Raw genomic sequence first — 22,541 nt, 5'->3', positions numbered from 1 at the left:
GTGCCATGTCAGATGCCCTCGGTTTGCGCTCTTCCGGCACATCAGCATTGGTAGGAGAGGCTCTCCTCTGGGTTCCTCCAGGCTCTTCCAGCCCAACTGCTGGTGGACCAGGTCCATCCTCAGCTTCCAACTCTGCCCCTGCTCACTGTGGTTCCTCCTCCCATTCTACAGTTTCCACACCGTCTTCCACTTTGGGGAAGATGCTACAAGGAGGATCTCCAGGTACTTCATGGCTGTACATCCAAATTAAGATCTAGGCAGCTGCCCCTGCTGCCAGGAGGTGAGAAATGTGGAACGAGGCCTCTTTCCACTTTATGTCTCACATCCTGGGGTGAGTGCCATTTGCTAGCAAGCTTTTGGAGCATTGGTCAAGATCAGTGATATTGCGATATGTCTACCTCAACTCCTCCCCTGCAGGCAGGTTCCTGGGTGGAACAGGATGGAAAGCACAGCCTCTTGAGATCCCACCTCCACTCCTCTCCTCTCCTTTCCCAATTCTTGAAATTTTACAATAAAATAAACTAAATAAGCTAGCATAGCACACAGGAATGATCTGCATGAGAACCGCTGGTCACCTAGTCAACTTTGCCAAGCCAATGTATCCTTGGACTGAACTAGACAATACATGAATTATGCTTTCATGTTATTGCTATGCATATGGAAATCAGTGGTGCCATTTAGAAAGGACTTTGGGATAGAGGTCCAGCCCCCACTTGGCAGAATGTGAAGAGTTGCCTTGTTGCACTTCAAAGAAAATGAAGTGATGGGTATTGCAGTCAAAAGAGGTCTGGCTGCCAGGCCATTCGGCCCAAAATCTCAGCTTGCTTGGATGGATGGAAAGAGCCCTGCTTGAAGCCGTTCTGAGAGGGCCGGGGAAGGTTACGCCAGTCTAATTGACTGTAAAAACAGGCCTTTGGAGGGGGTGGGAGTCTGACTCAAGGACTAAAAATAGCGGGCTATGCAAAAACAGATATCCCTCACAAAAGACAAACAAGCAAAGCTTGACCCCAAAAAATGGCCAAAGGAGTGATAAGCGTTATCACTGTCGACAAAACCGTCCAAATTTTTGACATGCAGTGACACTCTGCAGAAAATGTGCACATATTTATATCTATTTCCCATGGTGATGGAAGTAAAAATATCCTGACAAAACCAAGACCCAATGCTTTTCACACCTACCCGTAGGCAAGGCCCCCTGGAATGAAAGGCGGCCAGTAGGCCATGTCATGCTGCAGATGTTCTTGGCCGAGATGGCAGGAAGAAGTCTTCTCCTGCCTGTTGGCAAAAAATATGGTTTTCCTGCCTTGATGGCAACCGATGTGCAGAGTCAGAGATGCCACCTCAGGGTTGATCCTAAAAATGCAAAGGCATTTCCAAATTTGCAATGTTTGTCTCACATGGATAACATAGAACAAGGATGAATGGCAAGCTAGATTTTGGCCTGTCGGTTCTATTGAGGGGATACAGAAGTGTGGACTAGCCTAGAAAACTTGCTGTCCCTTTTCTCCATTCACCCCTAAGCTAGAAGAAGTCCAGAAGCAGTTGCTGTTGTCTCCAGCACTGAGATTTGAGGCCTGGTTTAAAGCATCCTTCACATTCTCCAGTGTGGAGGGAGATCACTCTGAAATCAGGCTATTCCCATCTGGAGTGAATTTCAGGAGTCCAGCTCCATCCAGTTCTTCATTTAAAGAAGCATGGAAATTCTTGCTTCAAGGTGCAGATTTGGGGACATTTTCCTTGCAAAACACACATTTTTAAATGTATTTTATCTAACAATAAATGCTCTTGCACATGTTGGTATGTCTAGCAGGAAGCGGCGTCAGAACCTTGGCAAAGGAGGACAGCTTTCTCATCTTCAGGAAGTGCAGTGCAGGTCAGGTCAACATACAGACCAAATGAAACCCTCAAGCATCCCTGGTGGGAAGCAGGAGAGCTGCAACTTCTCCTGACTGCTTCCGGCCCATTCACACACACCTGCTTTCTCCCGTATCAAATAGAGCAGATTAGGAAGTAGGCGTTTAGCGGGGCCAGGGAGGGATTGGCAGGAGATAAAGGAGATTGTCTCATCTCCCACCACAATGAGAGAATTAGAGACATGTTAATGTTCTCCACATTTTCAATCTGGCTAGTTGACAGAGAATCCAACCATCTCTTGGACCTGTGTCGGGCTTGAAGGAATGCGGCAGTGTTGCTTCCCTCCCACCTTTCTTTCTATCAATGTTAAATTTGGTCCAAACCTTTTTGAAGTGTCAAGCTGGGTTTTCTAGATTCAAGGGTTTTATTTGCTTTGTTCTGCTTTGCTTTGTTTGCACATGGCTCCTAACAATGCATTTTTCATGTCCTTTCCCCCTAATACGCACATCTTAAGGCAATTTTCCTAATATGTATCTTGAACGTTATTTTCATAAATATATGCATTTTTGCGTACATTTCCCCTAAAGTGCACATTTTTATCCATTATTAGATTGAAGAACTCCACTGTGAAATCTGGAGCAATGTGAGTCTTGAAGCAGAACTAGGTTTTAGTTCATCAGATCCTGGTTTGAAAAGGTTGAATCGGGGAACTTTGCATTAAATCCAGATGGGCCTAATTTATTTCACATCCCTTCACTGCGCACCTGATCTCCTGGCTGGCACATTCCTTTTGCTGCTAAGGAGCTTGCCACATTCTGGCCTTACCCAAGCTCAGGCAACAATAAGGAAGGGAAAATCTGATGCAACGGAAAGGTGGATTCCAGACTGAATTCCATAATATCTCAGACTGAAATTCCAAGGCCCTATAATGGCAACAGGAATTCGCAAAGCCTTCCCCTCTTTTCAGTTACTTGCTCCTAGTCACTTCCCCTTCCAGAAAGCTTTCTGGAAGTGGCAGCTTTGGGCTGAGGTTTGAGGGAACTGGAAGAATTGGCCCAGTGAGAAAGAGGCAGATAATATAGGCAGGGAGTAATGCTTATTGGTGGCTGATGGGATATGTGCCAATGGAAGGAAGACTGGGTGGGGATGGTGGAAACCATGACTGTGTAGAAGTCACTGAGTTGTCTGTCAAAAGGCACACACCGTAGGAACCATGCGGGAGTGTTTGTGCTGTGAACCTGGGCAGGGATTGCGTTTCCATGCAGCTGGGGGGAACTTGGTGGAGTGATGGTCTTCCATGCCCCTAAAACACGGAAGAGGAATTTACAAATAATTATTGATCGCCTGCCTTTCAGGCATACCACTTCCAAGGCAGCTGTTCAGCGTATTCGCATAAACAAAGATCAAAGCCATACAATGGCATTGCATTATCAACTCTGGGAACTGAATGTGCATAGAAGTGGAGAAATAAATTACTCCCTTCTGTTGCGAGTGCCATGTGGTCAAGAATCACAGGCATGGTAGGAGATAAATCATTCCAGATAGGTCCAACCAATTTTGAGAAAGCAGTACTTGTACTTCTAGAGAAGGTCTTAATTCCATTCGTGGAGAGAGAAAGGGCTTTCGGATTTAACTTCTCCAAGGTAAAGAGGGACGCTTCAAAAGCTTCCCGGGGTGGGACTTCCCATTAGCAGTGGCACATTAGCAGAACAGTTTTGTTCTTCCTCCACCCCAAAGGCTGTCGGCCACCCAGACCTCCACCTGCCTTCTTCACAATTGCCTGGACCTTTGCCAAACAGGTTGTGCATTGGCACATCGCAGCTGCAAGACAAAGCAATGCTGTATGTTGCTAGGAAGCTGGAAACCATGTCTCTGAGCAGGCTGGGAATAATTGTTGAGCCCAAACTGTTGTTGTTATTGTTGTTAGTCACGAAGTCATGTCCGACCCATCGCGACCCCATGGACAACACTCCCCCAGGCCTTCCTGTCCTCCACCATCCCCGGAGTCCACCCAAGCTCACACCAACTGCTTCCGTGACTCCATCCAGCCACCTCCTCCTCTGCTGTTCCCTTCTTTTGCCATCTATTGTTGCCAGCATCAGGCTCTTCTCCAGGGAGTCCTTCCTTCTCATTAGGTGGCCAAAGTATTTGAGTTTCATCTTCACTATCTGGCCTTCTAAAGAGCAGTCAGGGTTGATCTCAGAGATCAACAGAGATGAACCCAGACTAGGGTCCCCCAAACACTTCCCTTTCCATACCGTTGGGACTGTACCCCCTGGGTGGCTCCCTCTGTTGGAGGGTGAGGAAGCAGGAGCGGGGCAAGCCCTCTACCTGGGCAGCTCATCTCTCCTGATCAGGGGCTCAGGGGCTGGGCATGGCAGCGGCTCTTCCTCCCGTCTTCAGCCCCGCTCATCTGTTCCAAATCTGTGGCCAGTGACCTTGAGGGCCTTTCTCATCTCCACCGGCTCAAGGGCTCCTTCATGCTGACCCTGCCAACCATGCTGATCAGCTCCACTCGCTGCACAGTCTGGCATCAAAATAGGCTTGGGCTGTTGGAATACTCAGATTGATGTGCATGTATCCTTTTAAGCGTCCTTAAAATGATTGTAACCAGCAAGATGAAATTAGTACTCGTAATTAATTATTGCTTTTATGACTGTTCATCAACCAATGTTCCCTGGGTAGCTTAAAGTGCAGAGAGCATGACCCACTCAACGTGGAAAATGCCCAATGTACCGTCAACCCAAAATAAACCTGGTTGCTGTTAATGTTCTTTCATTCTGGCATATCAGAGAGAAATGATTCTCATGGCTACTCTTAGAAAGAGGCAATGGTTAGCAGGTGATCTATGAGGCAATGCAACATGGAAACAGCTCCAGATTGGGGAATTTAGTTCTTTCTTCTGTTTACATAAATGTGTTTATTTCTCAATGTTGAACGATGAGCTCTTCAAAGAAAACATCGTCAAAACTGACCAGCTAATGTGTGGAGATGTTACTGAATCAATCTTTCCATTTGTGCAACAACCAGTCATTTCCCAAATTCCCAGAATGCGTGTGCATATTTGTGAGTGAACGTTGGAGCAAAATGAAAGGTGGATTCCTGCAGGATTTCAGACTGAAGTAGGAGCTCTCTGGATTGTTTCTTTCATTTGATCAGCTAACAAAAGTGGGCCCTGTGCCTCCGTCTTAGAGCCACGGCTCAAGTAGGAGTAATTGTTGTTGTTGTTCAGTCACAAAGTCCAACCCATCTCCTCATGACCCCATAAATCCACCAGCAAACATCATCCTTAATTCCCAGTCCAGTCCAACCTTCCTGAAGAACTAATGAGTTGCCACTCATCAGCCACAGAGAGGTGAAAGCCACAGAGGGGTCCAAGGGAATCCACATGCTGCTGCTGTCGATATCCCGGTAGACGTCATGCCCTTGGGCAATCAGAAGGAATTCAGTTCAGAACATAAAAACTTCAAGCCCTGCTGGATTGGACCAAAAGTCCATCCAGGCCAGCCCTCCATACTCACGGGGGCAAACCAGCTGCCCACAGGATCCCTCCAGCAGGATGGGTGCAAAACCTCCTCCCGCCCAAGCTCCTCGGCAGCTGGTGCGGAGGAAGCCCATGGCCAGCAAGACTAGTAGCCACGGATAGCCTCCTCCCTGGTGAATCTGTCCAATCCCCTTTTAAAGTCATCCTGATTGCCGGCCATCACCATTTCCCATGGCAGCAAATTCCACAGTTCAACCATAGGTGGTGTGAAGGAGGGCTTCCTCTTATCTATTCTGAACCCGCCAACGGGGCCTTCTAAAGTCTCATCATGGGAGAAGTTGCACCATCCCAAAACTGGGGAATGGCAGGCATTTCATGTGTCTTTTTTATCTTCACAGATCTGCAAAACGGTGCCGCTCAAGGGAATATATGCACCACCCATGGCTGTGTCACAGCAGGTAATCATCTCATTTTTTTTCTTTTTACAAGAGAAGTCCAACATCACAAACTTCTTTTGCCTTGGCAAATATAAATAAATCATAACCTAAAGGAAGACATAAATGCAACGAAAGTCATAACACGACAAAAGTAGCATCTTTTGTGGTGTGGTCATTGAGCTTAGACAACAATTCTATCCACACTTACCTGGAAGTAAACTCCAATGAAAGTAGAAGCCTTACTTCTGTATAGACATGAAGAATAGCTGAGAATCTCTCAGAATGATTTATGGTGACATCCTATAGAATGATGATTCAGCAGTAAACCCCACTGAGTTCAATGGGGTGTCAAATGGAAGTGAACCTTACATAGCCACATCAAATTTAATCAATGTAGGCCATCCACACTTTGCAGCATTTCCCTGTCGGTTTTCAAGAGAGCACCGTGGATTCTTCAGGCAATCTTTTCCAATATCCTGTTCTCTACCCAGTGAGAGATCCCAGAGTTTAAGTGCTGCATTTGGATGGAGAAAAACTGAATTCAGGTGCTGACACTTTCAAGAAACGGAGCACTGTCTAGAGATATTGCTTGGAGCTGTTTATAATGTGTATTCCAATGGCACTCTTCCACCAAAAGCAAATGCACTGATGTTACAGATAAACAACCCAAAACAATGTTTAGAAATTATGATTTAGACTACCTCTCATCTCTGATGAACTGAAGATGTAGGAACCATTCCTACACTCATTTGCTTGTGTTTAAGCCAAATCTTAAGCCGCAAGGACAAAGGGCTGTGGAAATTTTTTTCTTAACGAAGAAGACACAAGGAAATTGTCACGTACCCATTAGCAGATTTCTCACTGCTTCTTGGAAAGGAGAAACAGCGACTGTTTCAATGGCATGTAATCAATCTCAGAAAACCTTTTGATTGGCTATAGGTATGATCTTTCTACTTCTCTTATCTAAAATGGGGGGAGTCCAGTTTTCTTTGGGAGCAAATGCATCTGCGACTCACAATGTGTCAAGGTGTGATTTCACGTCACACTTGCCAAAGTGATGCAACTTGGCAATTCTGTGATACTTAAACTTGCTAAGTGATCACAGGTTCATCGCATTTGATATTTCTTTCCTTTTGGTCCACATTCCTGGTTGTGGTGGAAAGGTGGAGACACACAACTTGACGGTTGCATCCAGACTAATCACTAGAGATGGACCAACATTTCTCAGAAAACTTTTTTCCCCGAAGAAAAGGATGAGATGTTTATTTTTCTCAGCTCCTTTGAAAAACCAGAACACCCTGTAGAATTTTGCCCACATATTTTCCATAATTTTTTTTTCTGGTGGCTATCATTTATCAGAGACCATGCCTTGGAGTAATGTTTAGTCCAGAGAATTGTGGAGGATGCAAGTGGCAGCAGGAGAAGAAAAAATCAGAGAAATGATGGGAGGACCTCCTGCAACTTCTAATGGAGGACAGCACGTCTGAGAAACTTAACCCTGGGGATGGTTGTCCTCTGCCCAAAAGTAGGGTGGACAATGTTAAGGCACACAGTTTTGCCTCTCTCACTGTAATCCCATTGAGATGAATGGACTGCAAGCAGCCATGACTAGCTTGTCCCATTGGTTTCAGCTTAGTCTGGCCCCAACTTGATTAGCTCAGAAGTGTGCAAAGGGATTAAGGGACGGTTGTAGGAAAAGACATGAAGTGGGTCCTTTCAGGGAAGATTAGCAAATGTTATATCCCTGGTCCCTAAAGTGCTGTTAGCTAGTTAGGGGCAGGCTGTTGAGTGATATACTCGCAGTGCCTTCTTCCTCTCTAAGTGAATTCCCCGCTTCACCACCACCATCACCACAACGTTGTCCCTACCACATGCTTGGATCTTCTTCTGGATCTAAGTCCATACCCCCACCCAGAAACAGAAGATGGTAGATAAAACAGAGCTCAGAGGTGCTCCAGGGTGGCTCCCCTCTCACCATCTTCTTGGGATGGTCAAGTGAATGGACATCAGGAAGGAAGGAAGATGAAGAACAGGTTCAGAAGGCTGCAGAGGTTGGGGGCCTCTACCAGGGCCTGGTCTTCAATGTTCCCTCAGCAGAGATGGTTTCTGACACCAGCCCTGTCCACAAGGAGCCAAGTTCCTGGTGGAGGTCACCTTCACCTTCATGGCATGAAGCATTATTGGTGCTCATGACGGTGAGACTGGAAACCTCCTTCTGAAAAGTATTGGTGGTGCTAAGCTCCAGCTCAAACTGTTCCTGGGATTTGCGTGCAGCGCTTGGAAATGACTTTGCAGGCAATTGTGAACAGTCCCCCATAATGGATGGCTTCTCTTCCCACATTGTCTTAGCTGCCCGAATCATTCAGAACATGGACCCAACAGCAGAGCCTTGCGAGAACTTCTACCAGTACGCCTGTGGAGGCTGGCTCAATCGGCACGTCATCCCGGAAACAAGCTCACGGTACAGCATCTTCGACACACTGAGGGATGAGCTGGAGATTATTCTCAAAGGTGAGGCTCTCACTGTGGTGTCCCATCCAGCCTTTGACCCTCCGAATGGGGATCTGCTGGAGCGTATGCGGATGCTTCTTTGTGCCTTGCTTGTCCTGGCCAATTCCATGCCTTCCCTTTCCATGCAGCTTGATGGCACTTCCCCAAGGTTCTTCACTGGTTCCTACCCAGCCCGATGCATCCAGGTTGGGCCTGATCCATTACCTGGTCGATGGCAGGTTTTAACTGCTGTACTCACCAGCAGCACCCATTGCTGGCTCTTCTGCACCATTTTTGGTCTCTCTGGGGATGGAAGTGAGAGTTGCCATGGAAAGACACTCAGAAGGGATCTAGAGTGTTTTGGGTTATTCTGCCCTCCCTTCAAAGAAGTCAGGGCAGCACACACGGTTCTGACTTACCCATCTCATTCCCACCACAACCCTGTGAAGGAGCTTCGGTGGGCAGACAGGGACCAGCTCAACTGGTCAACACACTGAGCAGCAGATCAGGAAGTCGTTGTGTCAACTCCCCTCCGGCATGAACTCACAAGGAGGTTTTAGGCAAGCTTTTCTCTCTTTGCCTTAGTCTCCCCGTATGTGATATGGATTTGTTCTGAGAATCATGGCTAAGCCATGCATGTAAGATCGTTTGACTGCTGGAGAGAGCGATGCAAGTGTTGTTGTTGCTTTGATCCCAATGTTCTAACAACTAGCCCCTTTTAAGGTAGCCTCTCTGCTCCTAAGGATAAGATAACAGCAAAGACAGGAGTTTCTGCTCCTATGAGCTTCTGCCAACTCAGGTCCTATTTTCTCACTGGTGTGTGTAATTTTTTTAATTCATTTTTAAAATTTTAACATGTAAAAGAGCAATTAATTTGTGCATCGATCAATGGACTCACAGTGCATCCCTGTGCAATTTCAGGCCTTATACCTGCAACCAGGTGTTGGGTTTTGATGAGAAGGATCTTCAGCAGGGCAATTGGAAGAGGTCAGCCATGGTTGCAATTGGAGTGTTGCTTTGCCATTTTCGCTCAGTCCTGCAGTCAATAACGGGAATCCCTGAAATAGGTCATATTAACAGTGGACTACTTTCTATGGCTGTTAGAAGCCAAAATCCCATAGCTTTGCCCCCCTCCCACAAGATATGGAGATAATGGATTGTATTGATCCTGGCATTTAGAGGATAGATATAAAAAGTATCAACCAGGGCTTTTGAACTCCCTTATGGCCAAGGGCTGGTCTCCATTTTGGAGAGCCTCTCATGGGTCTTATTATACTGGTAAGAGGGGCTAAAAATACCAAAATACTGTAGCTTAAGGCATGCTACATAAGTCCTAAGCTTGAGGAGAGATGCCAGGAAGTACTTCCTGATGGTTAGGGCTCCTAGGGGATGGAATGGGCTTCCACAGGAGGTGGTTGAAGCCCCATCAGTGAGGGTGTTCAAGGAAAGATCGGACAACCACATGTAGGGCATTACACACCTGGAGCTGGCTGGAGCCAGGGATCAGACTAGATGGTCCAGGAGACCCCTTCTGACTCGCTCTGTTCCTATGTCTATGCTTCTATGTTTCACCCTTTTGGAGTGGGAAACAGACTGCACAAAAGCTGCCAAGACACCCAAACAGAAGAGGCTGGAGGAAGATGGGGCCAGTGAAAGGGAGCGTGGCCACCTGTAGACACTTGGACAGTCCCACACCTCTGGTTCTGCAACCCTGTTGTCAACACTCAACAAAATGGACAGCTCTCACTTCCAGGGGTAGAAGAAGGGGAGGGCGACAAAACCAGGAAGATGCTGATCTGTATGGGAAGCATGACTTCCTGTAATGACGTATCTTTGTTTGTGCCATAGCCACTTGCTGGGCTTGGCTGTGTGGCTGCTGAGCTCACTCTGCTTGACTTCTCCTAAGTCCTCTGTGCCCTGCTGGCTTGTTTCCCTCTCCGACTTTCAGCTCCCTTGCCTGCCTGCCTGCCTGCCTGCTTGCATTTCTGCTTGCTGCTTCCTGCGTCCTTGCTCTAGCTTCATCTGGACAACTCCTCGACTCAGACCCTGGCCTTACCGTTGGATCGAATGTCCTGGACTGAACCCAAGGCCCTGTGTCATCCAGCCCCACATCCTAAGGTCTGTTTCAGCCCCTGTGGGGCACCTGTCCCACTGCTCCACCCTAGGAGGGGTTCTAGTCCCCCAGAACTGATGGCATCTAGCTCGTGTCCCCTTTCTCACTGCTTTCCATGCCCATTTCCAGTCCGCCAGCTTTGCTGCCCCCATATTCTCGGCACTGGTCAATTTCTGCCACCATTGGCTGGCCTCCAGCTTTGGCCTGGAAGCTCAGGTTTGGGTGTTCATTCTCTGAAGGCTGGCCACTTAAAACCTGAAGACCAGCAGCTTTTGTAGATTCCTACTGTTCAGATCAGGAGCTTTGCAGCTTAAAATCAGCAGCAGCAGCATCTAAATTGGGGGAAATATTGTATAAGTGGGATTTCCCTGCATTGTTTCCCTAAATGTTTATTTTTTCCAGTGGAAAGAAAGAGGCGCGTGTGTCTGTTCTTCTTGAGCATCCCCGCTGTTTCCTGGACCTCCACACTTCTTCTTTGCCCCTTTTCCACTAGGTCCAGCTTGACAGTGTGGAACTTGACCCTCAACAGTTCTATGCTGCAGCCCATTAATCTCTGCTTGTGGGGTTAGTTCTGGCACCTCTCATTCTCACATAGGTTTGCTATCGCTGTCCCCTGGTCTCCTACACATTGCCAAGAAGGGGACAAAAGCAGAGGCAAGGTTGTGTCACGTGTGTGTGTGCCAAGTGCAGGTTATGCAGTGCCTAAAACCTGGATCGGAATACGGTGCTCTTGTCTTAGTGGGGGAGAATGCGGCCAGGTGGCCGATGGGAATGCTGCTCCAGCCACAGTTCTCTGGTGTTGAGCGGCACCTCTGAGACCCTGGGCTCTCCTTTCCAAGGGTTCTCTTGCTTGAAGCAGCTTGGACTGTACCACTTTTCAAGTAGAAAACACCTTCCAGTATGGACCTCCTGGCCAAATGAGCCCAGAGGTTAGATCAAAGAGATGTCAACCATCTTCTTAGCTGCAAACATGCCTCATACATTTAAATGTCTTTTCATGGAGCGCAAGATCAGATACAACATGGGTGAGAGCCCCCACGCCTTTAACAGGCGGAGTGGTGGGAACTCACCCCCGCAAAGAATCTTGTTAGGTAAATATGAAAAAGACAGATGGCGACCCTCCTTTTGCATCAATATCCTCACTTCCATTCAGTGGCCTCACTGCAACACTGGAAGAAAGAGAGTAACCAGATCTATGGCCCTTCTAGGAGGTCCCCAACTAGGGGGTGTCTTCTCCTTGCTGCCCGTTATGTCATTGTGACCTTTCTTTGTTCTAACCCTCCAGGTGTGTTGGAAACACCCAAACAGGAAGACAGAGATGCCTTCCTGAAGGCCAAAGTGCTTTACAGATCTTGTATGAATGAGAGTAAGTTGCCTTGCCTTTCTTCCTCTGCTCCTCAAGCTGTTTTCTCTGGCTCCTTCTCTTATTTATTCTTTACTTGCCAATATTGCTGAATCTCTTAAATTAAAAGGGATTTCTCAGTGCTATACAAGCCATATGGTATAAAACCATATCTGAGTTGCTTCCTTCAGTAAATAGAGCAGCGTGTCCCTGTTTTCTTCATTCCTAGAAGTATTGGTAATGAAATTTGAGTTTTCACACTTGCAAATATCCTCGTCTGATGGAGCTTGAGGCTCTTGGAGACAGTGGGCTTGGTCAGACCAAGTGTCTTCCTGGTAGACCATTCAAATTACCTCTCTTGAGCCAGAGTCATGCAAACCTCCAAGTGGCCCTGCTGATTTTCTCTCATGTTGCATATACAGAGAGATGTTGTTTCAGTGGGGAGCTGATGCCCCCTGTAGACTATCCCAGCTTGTGCAGTAGTTGGCCCTCCTTCTGTAGAACAGCTCGCTGTGCTTTCTGAAAGTGCCCTTGTCCGAGTTTGCATCTATTGGCTTCTGAAAGGTTAGAGAGATGCTTCTGTGGACTTCTTGTCTAAGGACAATGATGATACCATATCCACTGGTTGGAAGGGCATTGGAGAAATTGCAGGAGTTTCAAGAACCTGTAAGCAGGACAGGTACTGAAAGGTTCTGATTCAGCCAGATGCAGAATTACTGATCTATGAATCTACCTCTGGTTGGGCTGCCTACCAGCCTTGCCTTCAATGCTAACCCTAATTCTTTGGAGCCTTGTCCCATCACCACTGCAAGCAGGACAATACCAGACCTCGATAACAATGAGGTCTACCATTGTGGGGCAAAGATGCCAAAAGTCATTGTCCTGCTTGGAATGCTAAAAAGGAAACTAAATTGGAGATTTGGCAGGCTTCAATAATTGGGCTGTGTTGGGAGTCCAGCCAAGACACAAGGGCATCGTGTGTTAATGCTGGGCTTATGTTAGTTCCTGAAGAACTTAATTTAAAGACTGTCTTGCATGACAACCTGGAAGCATCACTGCCTTGGACCATGTTTAATGTCTTGCTAGATGGACCAGGTGGCAACTGTTGGAAAGATCTGTATTTAGGACCCTGGAGTACTGCAGCCAGCCAAAGAAGGAAAACCTGCCCTTGATGGATTAATAGTTGGTTCAGCTTCAATCTAAGGCTTTGTCAAAGCAAAGATATGATGAGTATCCAGCTCTCTGCACATTAGATCTCCAGTTCATTCACTCTTTGTCTCCTGTTGCTTGTTTTTTCTGTCCTATCTGTAGGCTTTATAGAGCAATTTGATTCCTTGCCTCTGCTGGAGGTCCTGCATGTGATCGGAGGCTGGCCGGTGTCATCTGAGGACTGGAATATTACCAATGGTAGAGTAGAGGTCAAGGGTGATGGGGCTTTCCTCCCTGAGCAGGGAGCTATCTCTGTTTCTTGGACAAGACCTGAGGGTGGATTATGGAGATTGCTCAAAATGCATTTTGAGGTGGAGTTAGAGTCTTCAACCTGCCCAAGTCTGGGCCCAATTTAACGTGCTGGTGATTACCTGTAAAGCCCTAAACAGCTTAGGGCCTGGTTACCTGAAGGAGCGTCTCCTTCCATATGTGCCTGCCCACACCTTAAGATCTGGGGCAGACGCCCTTCTCCAGGAGCCCTCCCTGAAGGAGATTAGGAGGGTGACTACCCGGAGAAGGGCCTTCTCTGTGGTGGCACCCCAATTGTGGAATTCACTCCCCAGAGAGGTTCGTCTGGCACCATCACTTTATTCTTTCTGGCACCAGGCTAAAATCTTTTTATTTTCCCAATGTTTTAAGATGTGATTGTTTTATTTGGGGTTTTATTGTCCGTTGAATTTTTAGGACATTGCATTTTATTTTACATTTTGCATTGTTACACCGTCCTGAGACTTCAATAAGGGACCATCTAGCAAAGTTTTAAATACGTAAATGCATAAATAATCGTGGTGAGCAGAGTCCTCTTATCCATAATACTAAGGTTGGAAGGCCACCAGTTTTGGCAGTTCTGTGGCTCTACTGTAGTTAATCAGTGTGTGAGCTGCCTTCTACAGACTTGGAAAGGTGGTGGTCCACCCGCCTACTTAATGCTGTTGCACTGACAGGCGATGTCTTCCCAGGGTTTCAGACATGGGTCTAGCCCAGACTGGTCTGGAGATCATGGGATTTAATCCTGGGGCCCTTCTGCACACAGAGCCCTTTTTACTGGGCTGTGGGCTTTCCCCAAAAGCAATGCAAAGGCTGTCTAGCAAGCAGAGTTTCTAAAACAAATAATAATAATTGCACCAGTTCTGTGCCTTGCTTTTCCAACAGTTGGCCCCAGAGTGCATAGGGAGTAGAGGAATAATCCGACAATCCCTGACGTTTTTGTTCCTGGCCCCTTTTAATCAGCCACTGGAATTCCTTTGAATTAGATTTCTGTTGGCACTGAGAACTATGGGTTTGAAGGAGTCATTTGCGAGTTGGGGCCCTGCTTTCCACTTTCAGCAAGCTCCAGCTCCTTTGCCACATCTCCCACGGCAGATACTTTATGGTGATTCTTTAGACAGCTTCTCAAGTTGCCCGAGGTGTCCACTGCCAATCTCTAGTTTATAGGAAGTTTTTGGAAACCCTGAAGACGTGAATTCTGCTCTGTGTTTCCATGAGCAGCCCATTTCGTTGGATGCCTGGAGTGCAATCCTAAATTATGGGTATACACAAACATAGCTGAGAAGCGTCTTGTAAGCCATGAGGCCAGAGGGAAGGGAAATACAAAAAGATGCTTGCGTTATTAACAGCGGTCATTTGCTGTTGATGCTCAGTTTTGTTGCAATATACAAACATATTGCTGGGGAAATTATTTCTGCAAAGCACAGATAAAAGCTGTGTGACTTGAAGCACAGCTTACAGCAATCTCTCCCGTAATTATCTCTGCTCCCAAAGGGCTCACACGCATAACTTTGGATTCCTTAGGAAAGTAAGAAGGGCCAGCTCAAAATACTTCCCTCTCCAGCGTTTTTGTATTGCTTTTCTTCCAGTTGTCCCCAGGTAAAGGCCTAGAGAGCTTCATTCATTGTTCTGTTTCTCTTCTTCTTCCCCTGATTCTCAGGCTACAGGCACAACTAAAATGAAATAGTTTATCATGCCTATTTTTACTCCCAGAATCCTCACTTATCCTGAACTTCCCATTTTTCCTGGACCCTAACCCATTGAAAGGGTCCAAGTTTTTATATGCTCTTTTAAAAATATACTTAAATCCTTTTTGCCACAGAGTCCAACTGGAGTGTTGAAGAAAAGCTCGCTTTACTGAATTCTCGATTTAACACACGAGTCCTCATTGATATGTTCGTATGGCATGATGACCGGGATTCCAGCAGAAATATAATTTATGTAAGAAAACATCAAGGAAAGGATGTACCATTATGATTTTGCTCACTTGTTTTTCCTTCCATGAGAGTTTATTAAATATTGGTGCTAAATGTTGTTGATGCATTGGATTCAGTCTAGCCACCCACCTGAACTTCTGTGTATAAAAGCTGGCTCAGGCTGAGATAGGAACATGACATGACTGTACCACTCCAGGACTGTACCACTTCTGATTGCAGGTGGGGAAATGGCATGTTTGATCCTTTTAAAATTCCTTCTTAGATTTTAATTGTTCTAATAAATTCTCTAGATTGCCCAATGATTTGATAATGAGAGGTATATAAATACTTTGAATAAACACAAATATATGTTTGAATGCCACTATAAAAATGCAAAACCTTTTCAGGCAGAAAACAGAAGTAGGAAGGAAACTGTTCTAATAGCCATCTCTTTGATTTACTGAATATCAAATTGCCTAAGTGGAAAGGACTGTACCACATGCTATTTCTGTACCTAAGTAGGGTGCACACCACCGGTAAACTCTCACAAAAGACAGGGCAGTGTTTTCGAGCTAATGAAAGAGGAATCTTGACCTTCAGGTTAGATTCCCAAGTGCTTCTAACTGGCTGTCTCCATTTCAACAGAAACTAGGTCTGTTTCTACACATGACATGCTAGCTAAGGTGCTTTCAAAGAGGGGATGCCATGCCCTGAACCTTGAATCATGTGTGCATAAAGGGTGTAAATTACATCTGAGTTATGGCCCTTTCCTCAAAGATCTTGGGGGCTTATGCCCTTGCCCCCCAATCCACCAAGCAATGAGAACTCCTGGGACGCAAGCATTTCGCCCAAGATTTTGTTCCTGCGGGATGAGGACAGTCATGGTGCATCTGTGATACATGATTTTTTTTAACACTCATATGCAGGTCAAACTCACAACATAAACACAATTGCACACATGGCTCCCTGTTAGGATTCTAGAGGGGGCTCTTCCTCCTTAAAGATTCCTCCAGCACTCCAGCTTCCAGACTGATGTTCTCTCCAGCAGCAGTTAAATGTGTCTTGTCCTGACCTGGCCAAATCTTAGTGGTGAGACCTCCCATCCCAATATCTCTTTAACCTTAGAGGTATCCAGGAGAGAGCTATCTTGGCAGCTTAGCCAACTTTAATCAAGGAGGATTTTGGTTCTTCTGCACCGTCGGCAGAGATCTTCCTGACATTTGCTCCTGGAGTTCCTTTTTAATGAGATGCTGGACATAGAATCAAAGACCTTTCATAAACAAAGCATTGGCTGTCCTTTTCAGCTATGAGCCTTTGATATTAACATTTCTGCCAAATCCTTTCCTACTCACTAAGAAAGATCATCTTCCTCCAGATTGACCAGCCTGGGTTGGGGATGCCCTCTAGAGATTACTACTTTAATGACGGCAACTACCAAAGAGTGAGTATCCTCCCTGCTTCCAAGCTGCAGTTGATTGTTTCCAAATTTCACTCCCATGCTGCACCGAGACCTAGCAGAATGGGTGCTATGCCTCTCTGCTTCCTTGCTCCCTGCCTACCTGCTGTTTCCAGAGATGTTCTCCAAAACAGACTTCAAGCATGTGTTTGCTAACCATTTTATCACTAGGATCCGGAGGCCCACCATCCAGAAGCTAGGTGCAGTCAAATCCATTTGTGTTACTTTCTCTAATGTTGCACTGTTCCAAGCACAAGTTCCCGCCAACTGTTTCTACACCATCTTGCTTTTTTTTTAAATCCCACCAAATCTGATTGGCTCCTGGTTCCTGGCTTCATTTCCATTTTTTGTATCCATGAACATCTACCTTCTGTGTACCATTTTTCTAATGTGCATAGGAATACTGCCTCTGATACTAGAGGTGGCAGGGAGCCCTCAAGACTGATGGCAAATATTCCTTTGAATATTATTATGTCCAGTTCTGGATACCCTGCTTTACAAAGGATTCAGCTAAGTCCGGGTGAGTTCAGAGACATCAGGATGACCAGGGACTAGAAATTAAGTCCTACAAGGAAAGATTGAAGGGGCTGGGAAAAGAAGGCTGAGTTGGAAGAGGGCACCACTCTTCAAGAACCTAAACGGTTCTCATGCAGTTTGTTCTCTTCAACCTCTTCTCTTGCTTCCAAGACTGTAGGACACGGAATATCAAGCTGAAGCACAGAAACATAGAAACAGAGCAAGTCAGAAGGGGTCTCCCGGGCCATCTAGTCTGACCCCAGCTCCAGCCAGCTCCGCTCAAAAGAAGGAGGCCAGGGCCGGCCATATGCTGCATCCAATTGGAGTCACCCATCCAGACTCCAACCAGGCCTAACCATGCTTAGCTTCTGAGATTAGGCAGATCGAGCACTGCAGGCTATATGGAAGCATGATATAATGAATGCTTATCAAGCTTGCAAATGGCACAAATGATTGTGTGGGTTTTGGATGCTTCTAGGTGGGACATCTCTTCCAGTTGAAACTGGTGCGTGCGGCTTACATTTAAATGCTTGTTCCTAAAAGCTTCTCATTCTCCCCCTCGGGTTAGGTAAGAGAAGCCTACTTCCAATACATGGTCACCATAGCCAAAATGATTAGAGAAGATATGAATGCATCCAAAGATGACAACTTTGTCCTGGAAGAAATGAGAAAAGTTATGGAGTTTGAAATAAGAATTGCAAATGTAAGTACAGTATTTACCGAAAACCCAAGGGTCCATTCAAACAGATGTGCAGACAGCAATATACAGTCTGGCAAACTTTTTCAGCTGCAGATTCCAGCAACCATAATTTAAATCTTTCCTGCTTTTCCAGGCAAAAGCTCATTTGTCTATCCACATAAATGATTTGGACAGTCAAGCAGAACTCATAAAAGCATTTCCCCCCCAAAAAATGTAAGACACATCTAAGATTATTAAAATAAATATATGCTAAGCTAGACCAGCAAAACTAAAGGGCAGATGATTAAAATTTTAAAACTCCCAACCAACTTTAGCAATCTGAATGTGCATGGAAATAAAATGTATTGCATATACCAATGGGAAGTCCTTGAACAGTCAGAGGACCAGCCACTGCAATGTCCCATCTTTTGTGGCTTGCAAATTTGCTGGTTTTTTGCAGCCCTGGGAGCCAGACTTGTTGGTATTGCAGGCCACTGGAAGGTCCAGAAGGTTTCGACTCTCCACCTGGCAGCTGGGCTAAATCATCTGCTAAGGCTTTGAGTTGTATGCACCATGCATGTTTTATTTATTTATTTATTTATTTATTTATTTCCCGATTTCTATCCTGCCTTTTTCCTACAAAGGGCTCAAGGCAGCTTACATCCTCCTCCTCCTCCTCCATCTTATCCCCACAACAACCCTGTGAGGTAGGTTGGGTCGAGAGTCTGTGACTGGCCCAAAATCACCCACTTGGCTCCCTGGCTGAGTGGGGACTCGAACCCAGGTCGTCTGAGTCCCAGTCCCACGCTCTGAACCACGACGGCACTCTGGCTTTTTAGGCTAGTTGCTGCCCCGGGCTTAGAATAAACCAAATTCCAGGTCAAGAGTATATTGTGGGTCTTATAGGATGCAGCCCTGCTCAAAATTCCCATGCAACATAGTGAATTCTGCCAAGCTTTCAGCAAATAGACAGCATGTTCTCTTTGGCACACTGCGTAATATCACATTGTGCAAGCCAAGGATGATTGTTCTGACACTGCCAATTACACGTATGATATTGGGTAAAATATCCATGTGTCTAAAAGCCCGGTGCGACACAATCAGTCATGCGTATGTGATGGCGCATGAAATGACCGAGAGAAGCAAAGAATAATGGAAGCATAGATGGAATGGGTTGGATGTTACAGCGCCCTCGAGAAATCATTCCTTTCCTGAAGTGCTACATTTAAGAAGCCCTTGCTGAGGTTTAAGGCCCAGACTCCAGAACAGTGAAGTACTCCTGGGTCTGGATGGATGGATCTGTCAGTTCTACCCCATTTGATTTAGTAGTAGTAGTAATTACCAGGGGGCTGGACCTGATGGCCTTCATGGTGCCTTCCAACTCTATGATTCTATGAATTTTCTGCCTTCTTCATTAAGAAATCTGAGTATCTAGCCCAGTTCTTCTCAAAGGAACCCAACAAAGTTCTCACCCATCCACCATGCTAACTGTTGTCTTTGTTTTTCAGGCCTCTGTTCCACAGGAAGAAAGACATGACGTGACTCTGCTATACAACAAAATGACCATTGCAGAGCTCCAGGAAAAGTATGAGTTGAATGTGAGTATTTGAAAACACAATCCCAAGCATGGGTGGGGAAGAAATTCTTTCTGTTCCCAATTTCACGGTTTGCAAAAAATTTGCATATATTAGGAGGAAAAGTACGCCAAAAAGCATGTATTAAGAGAAGTGTGTGCAAAAGGCTTATGAATTTTTATCTTAACTTATTTGGAATAATTCTCCGAGTCTTGGACAAAGCCAACATATGAATGGAGAAATCCGCAAAGGTCAAGAAAAAGAGGAACTCGGAGAAATCACAATTGATACGCAATATGAATGACAACATAGATTCTGATCCATGTATGTGTTTAAACTGTGGTTGGAGTTGAGGTTGGTAGGAGCAGAAGGAAGGACCCATGGCTAGCTCCTCGGGTGAGCCTTAGGTGGCCTGACTCTCACATCGGCCCTCTGCCAACGCAATGTTCTGCTCAATAGCAAATATCCCTGAATTGCACCAGCCAAGGAATACATCAGCCAGGAAGGCTTAAGGAACTCATTTTGTCTGTTTCAATGCAAACACTCCAAATCTGAACCTTCTGGACTATTGTGCAGTTTGGAATTTTGTTATCCACTGGCTCCCATGCCTCCCAAAATTGTTGGTTCAGTTCTTGGCTCAGCAACCGTATCAAAATATAAAGTAATGTATTTACAATGTTTTAAGCAGCTGCTTAGCCAAAGCAAACTTCTGGGGTGGCTTGTGCATAATGAGAGGGAGGGAGGGAAGGAGAGCGAGAGTGAGAGCAGAAGGAAGGAAGGGACAGACAGATGCAGTTCCTGCCCGCAGGCTTACATCTAAAAAGGCACGATTCCCAAGGAAAGAGGGAAAATAAGCAGGACTGCTAGAATGGAAAGATATGTTTAGAAAATTCTATTATGAGTGGGGAAGTATTTCTTTTATGTAAAGCTTCTATATGTGCATTATATTCACAAGTTAATGACTAGGGATGCCTGAATCAGCGGTGGTGCCTCGTAATTTGAACTTAATTTGTTTCAGGAGGCCATTTGAACTCTGAATCGTTTGAAGTCCGAAGCAATGTTCCCCATTAGAAATAATGGAAAGTGAATTAATCAGTTCCCAGACCCTAAACAAGACCCATTTCGGCAGTGAGAATGCTCTGAAAAGCAGGGATCGGGAAGGCACCTCCTTGTGCTCCATCTTTCCGGGCGCCTCTATTTTGAATGCTTGTGCAGGGTTTTAGCAGTAGCACCTGGGACCTTCTAGCCACTGGGAGAAGCAATTCCCTGCAGGAATTAAAAGGCTTAGAAAACTTTAAAGGCAGCCTTCTGACCACCTGATCCAACTTTTAAGAGCAACTTCAGGGAGATGTGGAGTGGTGTGCTCTTTGGAAAACTTGCTTGGGAGGACAGGTCACCTCAGAGCACCTAGAAACACAGCCCAGTTAAATTCTTCAAGCATCCCTTTCCAAGAGAGCAAACACATGGTTTGTGAGAGCTGTTGTAATTGTGAGTCCATAATGGTGTTAAGTTCACGTTCTGAGGTCTTCCCATTCCCAGCTCTCCTGCCTTCTCCCACCTGACTTCCTTTGCCCTCTTCTTCTGGCTTCACCATGGTGCACCTCTCTGGCTTCATGGGCTTGGTCAGACTGGCAGGTTGGTTTGGCACACTCTTAAGAAGGACCCTTGTCCCAAGAGGAGAGCCCAGACTTTGTTATCTGCAATTAACAGGATTGGGGAGGAGCGTATGGGAAAGACCTTGGCCAAAGACCCGGAGAGCCAATCAGAGGAAGGAGTACTGGGCCAGAGAAACAAATACACTGATAGGGTATAAGGCAGTGTCTCGGAGCTTCCACGTGTATTCATTCATTTATATATAGCTTTTCTATCCCGTCCCCTACAAATGTCTCCAGATAGCTTACAATATAGCCTGAAGTGCTTGACCCTCCCCAATCTGGAAAGTTAAGCAGGGTCAGGCCTGGTGGAAATTTGGAGGGGTGGCTTGAGTCCTGCATTGATCAGCTGGTTGGATCTGATGGCCTGCTAGGTCCCTTCCAATGGTATGATTCTATTCTATTTTACACCCCACTCTCTTCTTGAGAGGCCCTGACCTTTTCAAAATGCAACACTGGGCCACTGTAGAGAAGAAATAAATTCATGGAGCAAGTTGGTTTTGTCAAAGGAAAAGGATCCCAATGGGACTATGAAGAGACTGAGATGAAACCACCTAAGATCTTGTTGGAATTTGTGCTCCTTCCTTCCTTCCTTCCTTCCTTCCTTCCTTCCTTCCTTCCTTCCTTCCTTCCTTCCTCTCTCTCTCTCTCTCTCTCTCTCTCTCCCCTAGAATTTTAACTGGACGCTCTTCATCCAAGCTGTGATGTCTTCCGTGAACATTGCGATCAGCCCCAGCGAGGAGGTAGTTGTGCATGGAATGCCCTACCTCCAGGAGCTAAAAGCCATCCTTTCCACGCATTCAGCCAGGTGGGGGCATTGGCATCTGTAACAGCGAGAGCGAAGCAGAATGGGAGCAAGAGAGAGAGCCAGAAGGACGGGAAGAGAAGCAGCAGTGGAAAGACACATTAAGGGAAAGGGGGTAACAGAATGGGTGGAGCAGCAGGGAGAAAAACACGGCCAAAAGAGAGAGAAGGAGAAAGAAGTGGAGAGGGGAACGAGAAAGGTGGGGAGATGGAAGGGTCGCTAAAACAGTCCGACAAAGCCAAACAGAGGGGAAACCGATTAAGAAAGAACAACCGTAACAAAATGAGAAGCAAGGGACATAGCAAAGGAAAGAGACAGAAATAAAGAGAGGAAAAGGGACAGGGTGAGTTGTTGAAAAAGTGGGAGAGGGAAGAAAGAAAAATGAAGAGAATGAAGGAGGATATGAGAAGAGAAAGAAGTATAGGTTGTGAAACAGAGTGGGGTGGCGGGAGCAAGAGAGAAATGGAGATGTGTATTTCATGTCCAGTTGCCAATCCCTGGTGTGCCTCCGTCCCCCAGGACCATCCAAAATTACCTGGTTTGGCGCCTGGTGCTGGACAGAGTCAGTGGTCTGAGCCGACGTTTCAAAGATGCCCGGGCAAGCTACAGAAAGGTAATTTCCTCGCTGTCCACACGGTGGCTTGCTTGTTTTCATGGCATTAAATGGTAGACCTTTCCCAGTGCGTTTTATACGTAATATCTTGTTATCTGTCTTTACACCTGCATAAATTCAGCAGTGAAAAGGAC

The 22,541-nt window shown here is 46.0% G+C and overlaps 1 protein-coding gene across 1 annotated transcript in view; it reads left to right on the top strand.

Annotated features, from left to right (window-relative positions):
- Nucleotides 1-22,541, top strand: part of MMEL1 (membrane metalloendopeptidase like 1) — a 44,744-nt gene that overhangs the window by 4,996 nt on the left and 17,207 nt on the right. Inside the window, exons 3-12 of the mRNA XM_044445325.1 lie at nt 5,737-5,796; nt 8,125-8,286; nt 11,664-11,744; nt 13,032-13,127; nt 15,019-15,137; nt 16,488-16,553; nt 17,653-17,787; nt 19,272-19,361; nt 21,661-21,797; nt 22,314-22,407. Of these exons, the coding sequence (XP_044301260.1) occupies nt 5,737-5,796; nt 8,125-8,286; nt 11,664-11,744; nt 13,032-13,127; nt 15,019-15,137; nt 16,488-16,553; nt 17,653-17,787; nt 19,272-19,361; nt 21,661-21,797; nt 22,314-22,407 (1,040 nt within the window). The remainder of the gene's footprint in view (nt 1-5,736; nt 5,797-8,124; nt 8,287-11,663; nt 11,745-13,031; nt 13,128-15,018; nt 15,138-16,487; nt 16,554-17,652; nt 17,788-19,271; nt 19,362-21,660; nt 21,798-22,313; nt 22,408-22,541) is intronic.

The sequence above is a fragment of the Varanus komodoensis genome, unplaced genomic scaffold (genome assembly GCF_004798865.1).
Source record: "Varanus komodoensis strain SLA01 unplaced genomic scaffold, ASM479886v1 scaffold48, whole genome shotgun sequence".
NCBI lineage: Eukaryota > Metazoa > Chordata > Lepidosauria > Squamata > Varanidae > Varanus > Varanus komodoensis.
This window is presented reverse-complemented; position numbering and strand designations above follow the sequence as displayed.